The following is an 18,001-nucleotide window of genomic DNA, read 5'->3' as shown; positions in this document are numbered from 1 at the left end:
AACCACAGACAGCAGATTTGGACAAGAGCAAAAGGCAGACGCCACTCTCCAAAAGTGTTTTGAACAGGTGACTGACGCCCAGCTAACACCTGAAACCCCAGTGAGATTTCTGGAGAAAAAGGGGATTTTATATAGAGAGACCCTGAGGAATATCTCAAAAGGTGGAGATGGGATCAGAAGTCAGCTGGTAGTACCTGAAAAGTATCGCCCCATGATCTTACAAAGGGGGCACTCTGACATGTTTGCTGCACACTTAGGGGTGAACAAAACACAGCAGAGAATCACACAGAATTCTTACTGGCCTGACATAGGGAAGCAGATCAGGGAGTTCTGTAAACAATGTGATGTGTGTCAAAGGCAGGGGAATAGCCGTGACAGGACCAAAGCAAAGTTGTGCCCTTTGCCTGTGATTGACACTCCGTTCAAATGCATAGGGGTGGATATTGTGGGACCTTTGCCCAAGGCCACAAAGAGGGGGAACAGGTTCATTCTCACCATTGTGGACCATGCCACGAGGTACCCTGAAGCCATACCCTTGACTAACATTGAAACTAACACAGTGGCAGATGCCTTGGTGGGGTATATGTCCAGGATGGGATTTGCCTCAGAAATAATCACAGATTTGGGCGCATCGTTCACATCAAAGCTCATGAAACGCTTATGGCAAATCTGTGGAATTAAGCACAAGGAAACTACTGCCTATCATCCTGAAAGTAATGGGTTAACTGAGAAGTTCAATGGGACTCTAATGCGCATGATTAGGGCTTACTTGGCAGAGAATCCAAACAATTGGGACCAGAAGCTGCAATCCCTTTTGTTTGCTTATCGATCAGTGCCACAAGCCAGTACCGGGTTCAGTCCGTTTGAACTTTTATTTGGGAGAAGGGTGAAAGGGCCTCTTGATCTGATCAAACAAAATTGGGAGCAGATCACCCAGGATGACCCACAGGACGTTGTGACACACATAGACACCTTAAGGAATAACCTAAAGAGAAACTTAGAGCTAGCAGCAGAGACCCTGCAAGCTCAAAAGGTCAGAAAGAAAGATTGGGATGACCAGGAAGGCAGGGAGAGGCACTTTAACCCAGGGGAGGGAGTGCTTTGGCCCAGGCCTTGCAAAGAAAACAAACTGCAGCTGGGTAGCCCAGAAAGAAAATACTTGGGTCACATGGTAGGGGGAGGAGTGATAAAACCCCTCGAGGCCAAGATAGAAGCTGTTCGTGATTGGCCTAGACCCAACACCAAGAAAAAGGTCAAATCATTTCTTGGGTTGGTGGGCTACTACAGAAAGTTCATCCCGAGGTTTAGCGAGATTGCGGCTCCGCTGACCGATCTGACGAGGAAGAAGGCTGATGATCGCATCCCGTGGACCAGCGACTGTGAGGCGGCGTTCCAGAGGTTGAAGGAGGCGTTAATCAACTATCCAGTGCTGCGTGCTCCAGACTTCGACCGGGAGTTCATCATCTACACCGATGCGTCTAACAGCGGGGTAGGAGCAGTTCTGTGCCAGGAGGATGAGAATGGTGACCAGCATCCAGTGTCCTACCTGAGTAGGAAACTTCAAAAAGGTGAGAGACATTTGGCAACCGTGAAGAAGGAGTGTTTGGCCATAGTCTACGCGATCCAGAAGGCCAAGCCTTACATCTGGGGAAGACATTTTATTCTGTGCACTGACCATTCACCACTGCAATGGTTAAAGACAATGAAAACCCACAATAGCAAACTTATGAGGTGGGCTTTAAATCTACAGGACTATGACTTTGAAGTGAAGGTGGTCAGAGGGTCAGTGAACTGTGTTGCTGACGCCTTGTCAAGAAGACCTGAAGATTGAAGACGGCGAAAGAAACATGGACTATGTATATATATTGATGACAAAAAGTTAAATGTACCTGTTTTTTGAACTTGGTTTGTATGAATAAAGGTAAATTGATGTAATGTATATGGTAAATGGTTAAATGCCTAATTGCTATGGTTAACTTAGAATGTAAGTATAAGTAAGTATGATATGGTATGTATAACTGTTGTTGTGTGTTTTATCCAGGTTGTTTTTTGGGAAAAAGCACCTTAGCTTTCCCCCTACAAAACAACTTATAAAGAGGGGAGGTGTTACATACAGCACTGATGTTACCTGTCTGTCATGGGTTTGGAGGGAAAGTTCCATCCTATGGGGAGTGGAAGGCGGGACATCAGGAGGAGGGGCTGTACTGTATATATATGTGATGCGTGTGTGGAGAAGTTTAGGAGACGCTGGGATGTGACGAAGCAGCAGCTGGGAAGAAGAAGCTGGTGTGGGAGTCTGTGTGTCAGACAGGGTACTACTGTGTGTCAGTACCAACCTGATAGGTTCAGGTGTCTGTATGGTTAGCCAGAACTGATAGGTTCAGGGTCTGTGCTTCAAGTTAAGGGTTCTGTGTGAACCAAACTGTGTGTATGTATGAGTGAAACTAAGCCACGTTACTATATCTTATTCACCTGATCATTTTATTTTCCCTGTGTGTTGTTTTAAATAAACCTTATTCTTTTATTTGTTAAAAATCCATCCCTGGTCTGTGTGACTTCTTACAGGGAATGGTTGGTGGCAGCTTAGTTAACGTGTGGCAGATCCCAGTAGGTCTCGGTTTGTCACACACCCCCCCCCAGGGCATGTTTGTCATACATACACATACATGCTAACTTTGAAATATCCTGCTCCGGAAGATCAAGGAAGACATTATTTATAATAATAATCTTAGAACTGCCGAGCTGGAAGGGACCCTATAGATCATCAAGTCCACCCCCTGTCAAGAAGGCCCAGTGGGGAATCAAACTCTCAATCTCTGGCTCTGCAGGCAGAGATCTAAACCACTGGGTTAACGAGCCATTGAATAGCGGCCAAGGGCTAAAACACATATAAGGCGACTTGTGACTCACAACAAAACACTTCATGATCCCCTTGGGGGCCATGACCCCCAGGTTGGGAAACACTGATCTAAGCCGACATGAACATTTGATTCAACTATGGTGGTGGGGAATGAGCTACAGAGGCCATCCTACATTCAATGTCGTTCAGAGATCATTGCAGTTGTGTTCTACAGGGTTCACTCCAGCTCACTCGGTGGAAGTGGGGCATGGAGCAAAATGTGCCATGTGGCTGATAGATTAGGATAAAAGAAAGGCAAAGGGACCCTAATTGACTTCCATAAATGATAACGTTTATCGGCTCCTCGTTCCTTTGATTCTACAACAATTCTTGTAATAAGACTTAGAACAGATATAGTGCTTTAGAATCCAATTATTTTTTTTTCCAAATTAGTTTTAAATTTAAAAGTATAGCATAGCTCTGATTCCATTTGATCACTCGCCTGCTGAAATTATGCTTGTAGACTATTGGATAAAAGACAAAGCAACTGGACAATTACATGGTCGCGCTTGGTCACATAATCTTTACAATTTATTTAAGTTGTTTTATTTAAAACGAAGCAGAGTTTATTGCAGTCAGGCGTACATGGGTAATTGTTTTAACAGGAATTAAAATGGCTGTAATTCTTAAGAGTCCAATTATGTCTTCAAGATTAACTAACACTCTTATTTTTCTTTTGAAAGAACACATACTTTGCAGGCAGTAGTTGTACAACCTCTTCGTCAGATGTTGGGGCAGAACAGCGAAAATTATATAATGGTTAAAGCTGATCATAGGCAGCTAACATAACACAGAAATTAATTAATCTCTCTCTCTCTCTCTCATGAGCTATAGAGTAGCTCATGGGTGATAACGATGATGATGATGATGGAAAAGAAAAAATCCAGGTTGATTTAGTGCAGTGGTCCCCAACCTTGGGCCTCCAGATGTTCTTGGGCTACAACTCCCAGAAGCCGTCACCACCACCTCTGCTGGCCAGGATTTCTGGGAGATGAAGTCCAAGAACATCTGGAGGCCCAAGGTTGGGGACCATGATCTAGTGTACTAAAGAGTGCCAAAGTGCCAGGGTATGACAGATAGCCTTTAAAAAAAACTTGATAGCAGGAAAGGATATTGTGGATATTTTTGTAACTTTTTTAGGGAACTGGGAGAGAAAAATTGGTTGTCAGAGGAGATGGTTGAAGAAGAAATATGTATGACATTACAGAGAGTCACAATACTAGAGTTGTATCCATTGCCCTGCTTCAGTTGTGGGTTTAACGTGCCTGGAGCATCCACGGAGATGTCTTGACTGTTTATATGGGCCACACAGCAGGAACATGCTCTCAGTTATACGTGTGTGTTTAGATGAAAGAGTAACAATCATCTGTTGGAGTTGAGGGAGTCTCTGCTGAAGAGCCAGCCGCAGAAGACCTCCCATTGCAGGCTGGATAAAGGATGGTAGGATAGCAACCTTTAAAAAAAATATTATTATGGTGACTATGCATTGGTTTTCTGTCTTGCAGAGTGTAAAATCATGTGAAAGGTATTAAGAAGAAATGTGTGCATTTCATATATATATGGGGCTTTCTTTGTATAGGACATTGGTGTCTTTGTACAGAAGTGTTTCATTCTGTCATTCTCCACCTGCCATCTGCAGTGATACAGTCTCGCCCACATTACCTGCTGGTTTGCTGAGAAACAAGTTTAAGAATTTGAATCTCTCTCAGTCTTCCTTCCATCCCCTCTTGTGCTCTCTCTCTCTCTCTCTTATCTGGAAGTTGAGTCAAGGCAGCTGGGCCTCTTTTTTTAATTAGGCTGAAACATTTTGCTACTCATCCAAGTCACTTCTTCAGTCTGAGGAATGTTGGTAGGAGACCCTGGTATATCCTCCACGTTGGCGGATATTCAGACCGGGGGAAGGGAAACCAACATGGAGGATATATCAGGGATCTCCTACCAACTCTCTTCAGACTGAAGAAGCAACTTGGATGATTAGCAAAACCGTTTCAGCCTAATAAGAAAGAAGTTCGGTTGCCATGGCTCAACTTCCAGAGAACTTCGCCTGGATGACTGAGAATCTCCATAGGGTATCTTGTAGCTATCTATCTCTTGTTTAAGCGTGTCTTGTTTTTCTGACACGATTCAGAGTACAGTATCCATGTGCCAGCCTTGTTCTGGTGCTTCTTTTGACTCACATTTCAGATTACCTGAGTTAGAACTGAAGTCTCTTCCTGAGATTGGCAAGAAGCTAAGAGATCTGTCTGCAAAGTTTTCTCCCAGGTGCTTTATTCCTACCCCTGATGTCTGAAGATCATGCAGAAGTCTAATTAAAGTGAATCATCTTGTCTTGGAAGCAGAGGCGCTTGTCACAGCACCTTTGTGTTTCTCCCCCCCCCCATCCGTTTCCTCCCTCTTGAAAGCCTTGGTTCCTCTGAGCCGATAAAAAGGAAGCGATTCCAGGCAAGACGTAGACAGAGCTTTAAAAACACAACACAACCTGAAGCCCTACATGAATAATGACTTTCCAATTATTTTTGCCTTTGTTTTTTTTTTCTTTTCCTAACTGATTTCGCTGGCCGGAATCCTGCCTAGGTATTGCTCAAGAGTACAAAAGACTGTATCACATGTGCCACACACTCCTTCTTGGAAGCCCAATGAGTGAGCATGTTAAAACAACAGAAGTCCTCTTGGGACTAAAATTTCCTTAACAGATTAATACTGTTGCATAGCAAGTGTCTTTCTTTCCTGAAGATGGAGACTAGCCTGATGAAAATGCCTTTAAAAACACGCACACAGCCTCCACTGCCTGCTCCTTTCACTCAGATCTTTTTCTCATTGTCTTTTCTGCGTCTTTCCCTGCAGAGAAAACTTTTTTACACCACTATCCTCTTAGAAGCAAGCAAGGGATGTTGGAGAGAAAGCCTTGATTGCTGTTACCGTGTGTAATGCTGTTCATTCTACAACATAGGTTGTTATCGTTGCAGTTTTGAATTTCTAGTAAAATTCCTTTTGCTACGCAGTAGAAGTGCAGAGACTCACGGAGGAGAAGAGCTTCACATTCCCCAGATAGTCCACCTCTTTTTCTTATTAACTGGCACTTACAGTCTCAATAGCTCGCTCTGAGACATTAGTAGCAGATAGAATTAAAGCATTTCATTGCAGCAGCAAACAATAAACTAACAACTCAGTGCTGCTTCCAACAGACTGAAGAGACGGGAAGCAGGATGCTCAGAAGAGAGGCGGGACTCTCTTTGAATTCAGAGGCAGGGAAGGAGCGCTTGGTTAATGCTGGCTGGACTGTCACCCCAGCCCACAAAAGTCCCTCCCTGTTCAAGGACACAGGAATAGAGCAGAGCTCTGGAAGGTCTTGTTCCTTCCAGATGTGGTGGTGCTGTGGGCTAAACTGCAGAAGCCTCTGTGCTGCAGGGTCAGAAGACCAGCAGTCGTAAGATCGAATCCACGCAACAGAGTGAGCTCCCGTTGCTTTGTCCCAGCTCCTCACCAACCTAGCAGTTCGAAAGCATGTAAATGCGAGTAGATAAATAGGTACCACCTCGGTGGGAAGGTAAAACGGCATTCCCTAGTCACGCTGGCCACGTGACAATGGAAACTGTCTTCGGACAAGCGCTGGCTCTATGGCTTGAAAAACGGGATGAGCACCACCCCCTAGAGTCGGACACAACTGGACTAAAAATGTCAAGGGGAACCTTTACCTTTACCTTTACCAGGAAGGTCCTGTTAACCAAGCAAGGTTCAAATCAGGAAGTCTTTTTGTTCCATTTTCTACCCAAGGAACGTGCATCGTTCCATCTGAGTGAGCAGATCCCGCCCAGGACCTGAAGGTACTTCCGTGTCCACAAGTGGCTGAATGGTTTCTCACCTGGGATAGCACTCACCGATGTAGCAGCTCAGCCCTTTTCCCAAACTGATCTTTTGCCAAGACGGATTGACCTTCTGAACAGATATGGAAATGAAAGAGTGAAAACGGAATGATTTGCCTTTTTTAAATTTCAAACCACGGCATGGGTCTGGGCGACGATGGCCGTGGTAGGAAGCTGATGCCAGCTCTCCGTTTATCTGCACAGACTTAAATCCTGCAGCCGCCCACTTCATTTAGGTTTCCATGGGACTTCCACAGGCTCCTTCTTCTGAAACGTGCTTTCATTTTCATCTTAAGTGGCCACCGGGGAATAAGAGTTGACCTTCCCATTTCTTTGGCCTCAAAAGGGCACGTTCTTTCATAGCCTCCTGTTAACAAGGTACCTTTTTTTGGCCTGGTAATTTTACACTCTATATGTCAAAAATAAGTACTCCAAAATGTCAAAAATGCTTTTATCCTTGAGTGCTTTCTCCTTACCTATTTTTTTGTTTTTATGGCGCAGTTTTCTGACCACGAAAAAAAAAGAGGGGGAAGGGGAAGAGTCTCTCTAGTTTTTATCAGGTTCTATAAAATATTTACTTCGTCCTGAGTATTAAAAGGAAGGCAGAAAGTTAGGGTGGGAGAACAGGCTTCTTCCAACAACATGAAGCTACTTCCTTACGAACAAGAAGAAACTAGTTCAGTCTTGCATGACATTAATGTTTATTTTTTGCTAGCTCAGAGGAGTTAATATTGATTCATGACATTCCTTGTCCATTCATTTCATTGGTTAGATCAGGACAGTGGGAGTGGAAAAGCTTATGGTTAATTGTTCCTAGTTTTGTTTATATATTTTCCATCCTCTCACCTGAGGCACATTATGGCAAGATGGCAACACAGGGCCCATACAGGCTGTGTTACTTGTTTTTATGTCTCTCAATCTTGTGATCAACATGACTTGATTATATAGCCTGCTCCTCTTTGGTATAGTATTTTCCCATCTTGATCCCCTCATGTCCAGGTGACACCCTCCGTGCCTGCTCATGGCCATGTCATGCCTTACAGTCAGTCCCTCTCATGTGGCATTCGCTCACTCAGTTTGATTCCTCCTGGCCATCTGATCCCTGAAATGGCTCTGCCCCTTTGCTGAGGATTATGGCATTCCAGTCCCTGCAAGAGTCAATCTAGGTGGCCAGTGGCTGCTGTTTACACTTACAGTGGTGCCCTGCATGACGACGATAATCCGTTCCCCTGAAATAGTTGTTAAGCAAAATTGTCGTCATGCGAAAAACAATTCCCCATTGGAGTGCATTGAAACCCATTTAATGCATTCCAATGGGGAAATTACCTCGTCGTCCAGCGAAGATCGCCCATAGGGGAAACCATTTTTCGAGCACTGATCAGCTGTAAAAATGGCTGCCCTGTGAAGCATGGGTCCGGAGAAGACAGGGCAGCCATTTTGCGGAGTCGGAAAAAAATCGTCATCTTGCGAATAAACGGCTCGTGAAGCATGGATCTAATCGTTGTGAAGTGAAAATCCCCCATTGAAATGACTGTTTTGCCAATTGCTATAGCGATCGCAAAAAGTCGTTCTGCGGATTTGTCGTTTAGTGGGGTCATTGTCATGCGGGGCACCACTGTACATAAATATTACTTCTGTTCTGTCCTACTGTGGCTCAAAGGTAATTAAGTCAGAAAGAGCACACACTGGTAGAACCAAGCCACATCAGACAAGGTAGAGGCTGTTAGGGCCCTGGACATAACAATGCTGGCTGGAACAATTTCATTCAAATAAAAGAGCTTATTGTCTGCTCTTATTGTCTCCAAGTGCAGAGAGGTTTGGAGGTCATGAAGGCTGGGTAGTCTAACTCAGTGGTTCTTAACCTTTGTTACTCAGGTGTTTTTGAACTGCAACTCCCAGAAACCCCAGCCAGCACAGCTGATGGTGAAGGCTTCTGGGAGTTGCAGTCCAAAAACATTTGAGTAACAAAGGTTAAGAACCAGTGGTCTAACTGTACTGTCATGATCCAGGATCATAATCCCATAGCCACTGAGGTCTGGTCTCCAGTGGCAGGATTTCACAATGAGTCAGAATAGGTCTTCCATTTCCTCCTTTGGGACTTTCAGCCTTTCCAAACCATCTTTGGAAGCTGCTGTTCCTTCTGATTGAAAGGAGTAGACCTTGGCATCCTCTGGTGAAGAGAGAGGTCCTGGTGATGAACTCCTAGCTCCTCTGACCCTCACCTAGAACCACCTCTCCAAAAGACAGGGACTAGGGAAAAGATATTTGGGAATGTTTGGGGATGTGGAGGTCTCCAATAGGTGTCATTTGGACTAGCATTGTGAGTCTCTAGACGCTGTAGGGCAGTGTCATTAGCAAGGGTTCACGGATGCTGTCCAGGGTCCTGAAGCAGAACCTGACAGTCCTTGTTGAGGCTTGCTGTGTTTTATGTGGAACTTTGTCCCAGACTCGGTTCTTCTCAATGCCTTACCTTCTGTGCTATCACCTAGCAACACAAGCAGGGCAGTTCCTTTGGCCTGGAAGGGAATTATCTCATTGGCTGGAATTGTATTGGTGCTTTCATAAGGTTTGAGTTACTTCATGTAGTCAACCCTGGCTAATTGAGAAGTTGTTGTGGTGCATTTTGGATTGTTTGCTAATAGTTTTAAAAATACGAGGACGTTGGAAAGTCTAGGGACACCAAATCACACACAAAAAAAGGTGCACAAACATCATGAAAACTCTCCGCTGCCTTTTGGGCTCCAGTTTGCAGTGGAACTCATCTATCTCCTTCACAGTAATAGTGAAATGCAAACATTTCAACTGCCAGGAGTAGTTGCCCCTCTGTATGCAAGACAGGTGCCTACGTGTCATCTGCTTGTCCCGCTGAGAAAACATTTAAATGCAACAATTTTTCTGCTTCAGTGCTTCTGAAATTAAATTGAATCGTGACTTTCAGTTACAGGAATATATTGTAATTTGGGGATCCAAATTCTAGCCCTCATTAAGATGTGAAACTCATTGAGTGAACTTGGGCCAGTCACTGTTTCTCAGGTAGAGCTTCTTCATGCAGTGATTATTGTGAGGATAAAGTTGGGATGAGCTACGTATGCTGCCTTGAACTCACTGGATGTAAATCAGCATATAAATGCAATAATAAATTGCACAGTCTTCTCCAACGTGGTACAGCTTCCATGGTGCCTTGCCATTGGTTCACCTTGGCTGTTGCTGATGGAAGTTGTTGTCTAAAATGTTTGAGGTAGGCAACCAGATTGAGGAAGGGCCACTTCTGTAGCCATTTGAACAGCAGTTCTCAGTTGAGGACAGAACAGAATATTTTCATGCAATGATTTTCCTGAGATTTTAGTACCTGGTTGATTCCTCTGTAGTTTAATTCTGTTAGGGCTTCTGGTGGTTCACATATGTCCCTAAAATCAAGAAATTATTATTCTTTGAACATGTGCTTTCTCCAAAATTTTCCCATCACAGCATTGGTCCTGTGTCCATAAAAATAATTCGCAAATTTGAAGGGCTGCAGGCTAGAAATTCAGAGTGAGTCTCCTTTTCTAGGATCTTGGGAATAGCAGGTCTCCAGCAATAGATGTTTATGTCTATCAACAGCAACAATACCAGGCAAATCCCTTCTATTGTTTTTCATTTTCAATTACACCATTGCACAGTTTTTGCTAAATTATAAAATTTAAGTAAAAAAAAGAGAAATACTTTTCAAACTTCTGGTTCCATATCAGAACCATCACGCTGTGGAATTTAAGGTTGAAATCTAGTTGAAGATAAACAAAAAAGCAAGGCAAGGGACAGAGATTAGACTTGTAGCAACTGTTTCCAGGGTGTACCAGGGAAAACAGCTGTTGCACACACAGCTGGCAAGGGCCCTACAGGACGTGGCCCTCTGTATGCCAAAAGCAGTTCTTCCACAATTGTGGAATGCTTTCTTTCCCTTTAAATGCTACTTGTTTTTGCATTGCAGTAAGGGATGATTTGAGACCCAGTCAAACTGGAACCAGGAAGGGATTTGTGGAGACTTTCATATTACTCTGCTGGCTGAATCGCTTAGTGGTTTAGGTATCTGGCTGTGGAGAAGTTCGATTCCTCACTGTACCTCCATGGAGAAGAGCCAGTTTGTGTTGTCCTGGGCAAGCTGAACAGTCCCAGGACATCCTCAGAAGAAGGGAAGGGTAAACAGCTTCTGTGCATTCTCTGCCTGGAAAACACTGAAAAGAGTCACCAGATGTCAGAATAGACTTGAGAGCAAACAATTATTATTATTATTATTATCAAATGCCTTCAGTATTACTGGAGTACGTTTATGCATTTGCTGAATGCACTCCAGTTAATATTGTACCTACAATATTAAGGCATTTGTTATACTTTGCAAAATCGCATACATATTGACTAAACAACTGATGTTGTGTTCTCCAACTCCAACCTACCACACTATGAGAAAAGTGGGATATATATGAAATAAATGAATAAATGTGTGAGTCTTCTCACCCTCTGGGTGACCATTGCAATTGTAGTTCTGAGGATTTTCAAACTTTAGGATCTTTGGCTCTGCATACTAAACTGAACTAAATTTAGTCTGCCTTTAATTTTTCACCAACCTCAGTCAGCAGAGAGAGTACAACCTTTGGATCAGTTGCAGAGTGGTGAGTCAACATCTATGTAAATTCTGTTGGTTCAGTGGGTCTACTCTAATAGGATAGGATGACGACCATTGTGGATGACTTTAAAAGGTGCAATTGAAAAGTGACCAGCATACTTATCATCATCCCTCTCTCCAAACCTGGTATGACTGTTTGAGGTGTGGCTACCTTCCCTCTCATTTATACTCAAAATGTGCTGCACAAAAGATGCAAATTGTTGAGGACGGCTCCCTTTTGCTATAGGGAAGCCTCTGTCATTCTCGGGGGGGGGGGGGTTGAGTCAGTGTCATAAGCTAATGCTGTTTTGCTCAGCTCATGGGTCACCTAATTATGCTCTTAGTGAGGAACCCCAGCATGCTGTGTTTTTCCCCTCTTTAGATTTTGCAGGGCCCCATTAGGCAAAAGTATCAGCGGCTCACTGAGGCCTGTGCAAAAAACTACTATGTTCAGCGTTGAGTGGATTGTTCCTGTTTGTTCTTCTCTGTGTCGATGTGAAGTCAAATAGGAGATATATAGAGTATGTTAGGAGCTGCTCAAAAGAACACAGTCTAATTATTGTTTTTATTACGTATTATTATTGCAATCACTCGGCTAAGCTAGTGATAGATCAATACTTTTAAAGCAGTTGCTGCAGGTCAGAACGTCTTTCTGCCTTGCCTCCCTCCCTCCCTCCTGTTTCTGTCAACTTCTGAACTCTCGTACATGCCAAATACAGATTTAGCAATCAAGCATTCGACTTGGCTTCAGACTGCCGCTGGACTGCCCTCGGTTACTTTTTTCCCCAAACCCATGTTGATTTGTAGGAACTGTCCACAAAAACTTTGAAAAACTCCCCCCACCCTTTTTCTCTGGATTGACAAAAGCAAGTACATTGATCCCCATTCATCTTCTGAATGGACAAACCTTTTTTTTTAAAATGACAATATTTTGTTCCTTTTTGGGGGCAAGTCCTTTTATAACTAGCAGCAAACACTTCTAGGAGGAAAAAAAACATATTTGTTATTACTTCTCTAAGACTCTGTGGAATGTCTGCTGCCACCATGGGTGGGACAATGAAATGTTTTGTTTTACTGGTATGGATAAATAAAGTCTTTTTTTATTTGGCAAAGAAATCTTTGTGGGTTGAGTGTCGGAGAGGAGCTGAAGGAAAGCAAACACCCCTAGTCAAATCAGCCTGTATACGTGTGGTTGTGATCCATACTGTATGTGTGCCCACATTCAAGTTGTAGACATCACTAACAAAATAGGTGTCAGAGTAGGACCCCCGCACAGGAGCAACACATTAAACATCAGAAGGACCATCAGGGGGTAACTCCTCTGCCATGTGTACAATGTCATGGAGGATGGGTCTAACCATCTCGATCTCCACCGGCTGGCATTACCCCGCTTGATTTCATTCACCAAGTGACAATTTTAAAATGGCAGTTTTCCCCTACCATATTTTATTTCTATCTAGTAGCTGCAGGCAGCAAATCACCAGCATAATCTCCAAATTGAGTGTGATCTTTTGCCAGGAGAGGAAAGTGGTTGCAAACTGGGAGAAATGTGAGCCACAGTGGGACTTACGCCAACCAACCGCAGTGCCCATGGTTTCCCAAGGCCAAAGTAGGGCTCTGCATGACGTTGGGGTGGGAAGGGGTGGATTTCTGATCATGTAGACACACACTTCAAGAGAAGAACGAAGACCTTGCTCTGCTCCACTTGGAGCGTTATGGTTGATCATGTCCTTAACCCTTCTCTCCTTAATTTTAAGGGCCAAACTAGACAGGACATGCCAGATCCATGAGTGAATGTCCCATATCTTTCAGAACCATCCTTAGGAAGGAAAAACATGTTGGTCCCATTGCACCTGGGGGAAATTGACCAGAAAAACTCATAGATCCTTTCACCTTGTACGATTTGCAGTGTTCCATTAAACCACTTGACGTTTTCTGCATTTAAAAAAACTTAAACAGGTGTGCAGTACTGATACAGCTATTCTTTGAAGATGGTGTGGGGCACCTCAGGCCCTCTACCTTTCTTGGAACTACTGTTCCCATCGTTCATCACCAATAGCTATGCTGGTTAGCACTGATGGGAGTTGAAACACCAGTGCATCCGATGGGCTATATGTTCGCCCATCTTGGTTTTGAGTTCCATCACTGGTTAACACAAGTCATAGCAGCTGCATGTCAGCTCCAGTTTGAGAGGCATTGTATTACTGAGAGTGGTCCGGTGGGCCAGATAGGCGGGGTATAAATCAAATAAATAAATAAATAAATAAATAAATAAATAAATAAATAAATAAATAAATAAATAAATAAATAAATAAATAACAGCAGCAAGAGGTTATCATCTTCTTAGCCTGTGAGCTGCACTGGGTCTTCTATGGGGAGGGAGGGAGGGAAAGGATAGATGGATGGATGGATGGATGGATGGATGGATGGATGGATGGATGGATGGATGGATGGATGGATGGATGGATGGATGGATGGATGGATGGATATAAATGGAGTGCGGAGTTGGTCTATATTCTAAGGGGTACCGAGGTTCTTATTTTTATTCCCCAAGTGGTGCTCAATGGTATGCCCTGACTGACTGACTGACTGACTGAATGAATGAATGAATGAATGGATAAATAAATAAATAAATAAATAAAGAAAGAAAGAAAGAAAGAAAGAAAGAAAGATTATTTATGCATCTATTTCGTCCTCCACTAGAACAGATTTGCTCTGGTTTAGAGAGGAGGGCAATCAGAGAGGACCGTACCGGTATTTCAGCTGTGAGGCACTGCTGCCACACATGATAAATTTCCCAACAGTTCTGTAAAAATATATTATGAAGCTTAAGTTCCGATGCATGAAATCAACAAATTTGACTCAGGGTGACAGCAGAAATTGCTTTCGGAGTGAATCGGACGCGATGTGTCGTGTGCCTTGGAAGCAAATTATCTGAACCTATATGAAAAGGCCGTTCTCCTGCCTTTGCTAAACCACGGTGTTATGAAATGCTTGAGCCCTAAGATGGCAATAGGTGGATAATTTAATAGGAAAAACTGACATCTTATAGTCATTGTTCATTATTATGTTTCTTGCGGCCTTTGTTTTATTTTGTGTTTGAGGATACTGGAAATGAATGGGCTTTGTGGAGGGAGTTTGTTAGAAATGAACAGTGAACAGATTAAAAAAAGGATGGAGGCCTGGAATCTGAACCAGTGTTGGCACCCCTGAATTTCCTCTGGCATTTCCAGACTTGGTGATGTCTGTGCAATGTGGAAGCTGTGAGCAAAAAAAATGGGATTCGAACCATCTTGCTTGACGATGGAATTTTCTGAAGACGAAGTGCTTTGGACAGTTTCATCCAAGCAAGACTTGATTTTTTTTTTTTTAAGAACGGAAAGGGCTAAGAGGATCTTCCCCAATCTGCTGTTCTAGACTACCATTCCCAAAAGCCAACAGGGACAGTGGCCAGGGATACTGGGAGTTGTAGTCCACGATTTGTAGGGAACCAGAATGGAGGAGCTTGAGGAAAATACAAGCGTTCAAAAGCAGAGGAAGCAGAAGCCTTTGCAAGAGGCGGCCTCTGTAGCTTGCACGGTTTCTTGTGGAGCAAAATGGGGAGTCAGCTCATGGTTTCATGAGACTGTGCCAGATGGACATTTTGGAGAGAATCGAAACCTGCGTTATATCAAACCTGAGCTTATTTTACTGCTTGCGCTACATAAGCAGCTTTGTTTATAACATTGGTTTATATGTACATTTATATGATTGGCATGTTTTTGACATTTAAAAATATACATCTCTTTGTTTTGTGAAAACTGATTACGATTATAGATTATATTAAGGGGAGAACTGCAAACTCTCTCATGAGAGAGAGAGCAATTCGTGTGTTCAGTTTCTGTCTCCTATGTATCTAGAGCAATGGGTAACCCAGGTGTTCTTGCACTGCAACTCCCAGAAGCCTTCACCACCACCTCTGTTGGCCAGGATTTCTGGGAGTTGAAGTCCAAGAACATCTGGAGGCCCACGGTTGGGGATCACTGCTCTAGAACATTACTGTTCTCTAATTCTTTAGATTGTTTTGTGTCTCTGCTATATCATTAACTAGTATTTTCAGTGAATGGAACTTTTCGTGCTGAAGCATCTCAACAGGAAAAGAGATTTCATTGGAGCTTTTTCAGGTTCCCCAAATTTGATGTGGGGGGAGGAGAGGATGTGTGTGTGTGTGTGTGTGTGTGTCCCTATTTCTTCTGTGTTTTTCCTCGGCCTTCACATCTCTATCTAGAGGTGATTTTTGTGGTCAAATCTTTTGAGAAACGGGCTCAAGATGTTGCATTTGAAGAAGGGGGAGACATTTGTAATTATGCCTTTCTGCTTTACAGGTCACAAAGATGGTAAAAACGGTCACAACAAGGACAGTCCGCCAGGTCCCGCTGGGTCCTGATGGCCTCCCTGTGATGGACGGCTCGTCTCCCATGGGCAGTTACACGGACTCTATAGACAGGAGGCACATGAAGAACGGGGAGCGCTACATCACGCCACAAGCTTCTTCCACCTTGACCCGCTCTTACAACAGTTACAACGACTCCTATCCGGACGGTCATGACAGCCAGTATCGCCCTTTCATGGGTCACGATGGCTACGGAGATCTCCCTGACAACTATGGCAGCTTGTCCCGCGGCGTCAATTACCGTCCACGTTACGCCTACGTCCCTGGGAACAGTTACCGGCCCGAGGACGGTAGTTTCACCTTGCCGAGCCGAAGGGATAACTACGGCCCCCTGCCCCAGCCTCAGGTGCCCACGGGGAGCAATGCGGATTTGAACCGCTCCCAGCCGGAGCGATTCCAGCCGGAGCCATATGGGCTCGAAGACGATAACCGCAGCCTTGGGGTTGACGATGAAGGGTACGAACTTGATCCGGAGTACTCGACAGTCAACCGCAGGGCGTCGGCTGGGATGCCTGAGAGGGGAAGGCCTCATAAAGGAAGGTAAAACAATTATACCGGACTTGTTTCCATTAAGCAGTGATCCTCCATGCTATCATCTACGTAATTTGTCTTCTCTCTCCTTCATGGTCTCCTGACATTTTGAATCTAAGCTTCCATCAGTGGTAGAGATGGGCCCGCAGGTGTTGCGCGTTGCCGCAGATTCTGCGCACCACCTTCTCCTGTGGGCGCCCATTCAGAGGAGGAGGCAGCGCAGGGAGGTGTATGGCACTGCTTCTGACAGGGAGTCCACAGGAGAAGACACCTTTGCAACACCTGTGGGCCCAATTGGCCAAACCACTGAACTGCAGTAAGTGCCAATCTCTAGTCAATACAGCGGTGCCTCGCTTAACAATTGCCTCGTTAAACGATGAAACCGCTATACGATGACTGTATTGCAATTGCAAAATGATGTTTTAATAGGCAAAATCTGCTTTGTGACGATCAGTTCCCTGCTTCGGGAACCGATTCTTTGCATTACGACGTTTTCAAAACAGCTGATCAGCAGCTTCAAAATGGCCACCCGCTGTGTAAAATGGCTCCCCGCTGTGTTTTTGGATGGATTCCTCGCTATACAGGCACCAAAAATGGCCGCCCCTATGGAGGATCTTTGCTGGACAGTGAGTTTTTCAGCCCATTGGAATGCATTGAACGGGTTTTCAATGCGTTTCAATGGGATTTTTATTTTCGCTTAACGAGGATTTCGCTCTACAGCGATTTCGCTGGAATGGATTATCCTCATTAAGCGAGGCACCACTGTAGTCTGAAACTCCTGGAGCTGCAATGAAACACATACCACCTGGAATACACTGATCTTACCAGCTTTTGGAAGCTAAGTAGGGCAGGGCCTGGTTAGCAGTTGATTGAGAGAGGACATACAAGGGATCTCCAGCTGGGAAAAAAATCCTGCTTGAGATCCTGGGGAGTTGCTGCTAGTCAGAGCTAGCATGAATAGGCGGAATAGCCCAAGGGTCTGACTCTTTGAAAGGCAGGTTCCTATTAAGTCTATGTTCCTGTTAGGGCTCTAGGTTAAGGAAAGTTGTTTTAACTTTTGGGTTGATATGTTAGTTTTCTACTTGGATATGACTTTTTGTGCCATTTTTGGATGTCTGTCATTCTGTTCTAGAAGGGCTCAAGGTCCAGCATCTGTGGGGCTGGGCAGTTCTTCTCCCCTTGTTGGCTTCTGGAGGGGTGGGTTCATCATTACCGGCAGGAAGGGTTGGTTCCTTGTCTCTGACAGGGATACAACCTGCTTTGGTACAAGCATCTAAAACTGAAAACGTTTAACTAAGCAAATTGAACCTGTTAAGGTGAATGTTCGTTTAACGGTCTCTTTGTGGAAGACGCTTGTCACTCACGCTCAGCCCAACAAAGGAAAAGACAGTTGGAAGTCCCCTAAGACAGTGCTCCCCAACCTTGGGCCTCCGGATGTTCTTGGACTTCAACTCCCAGAAATCCTGGCCAGCAGAGGTGGTGGTGAAGGCTTCTGGGAACTGTAGTCCAAGAACATCTGGAGGCCCAAGGTTGGGGAGCACTGCTATAAAGCATAGCAGTATAAAAACCTTTGCCAGAGAGAGTAAACTTTATTGGAAAATGCTTTGGAGAGCGGCTGCCGCCTAGTCTGACCCCAG

General features: G+C 44.2%; 1 protein-coding gene across 19 annotated transcripts in view; it reads left to right on the top strand.

Annotated features, from left to right (window-relative positions):
• The window catches only part of ARVCF (ARVCF delta catenin family member), a 456,576-nt gene that overhangs the window by 298,788 nt on the left and 139,787 nt on the right, over positions 1 to 18,001 (top strand). For all 19 annotated transcript variants that reach the window (XM_072983699.2, XM_072983702.2, XM_078381689.1 and 16 more), the window contains one exon: positions 15,766 to 16,373. In XM_072983699.2, the coding sequence (XP_072839800.2) occupies positions 15,766 to 16,373 (608 nt within the window). The remainder of the gene's footprint in view (positions 1 to 15,765; positions 16,374 to 18,001) is intronic.

The sequence above is a fragment of the Pogona vitticeps genome, chromosome 14 (genome assembly GCF_051106095.1).
Source record: "Pogona vitticeps strain Pit_001003342236 chromosome 14, PviZW2.1, whole genome shotgun sequence".
NCBI classification, from domain to species: Eukaryota; Metazoa; Chordata; class Lepidosauria; order Squamata; family Agamidae; genus Pogona; species Pogona vitticeps.
Note: the sequence above shows the minus strand (reverse complement) of the source record. Positions and strands in the feature narration are given on the sequence as shown.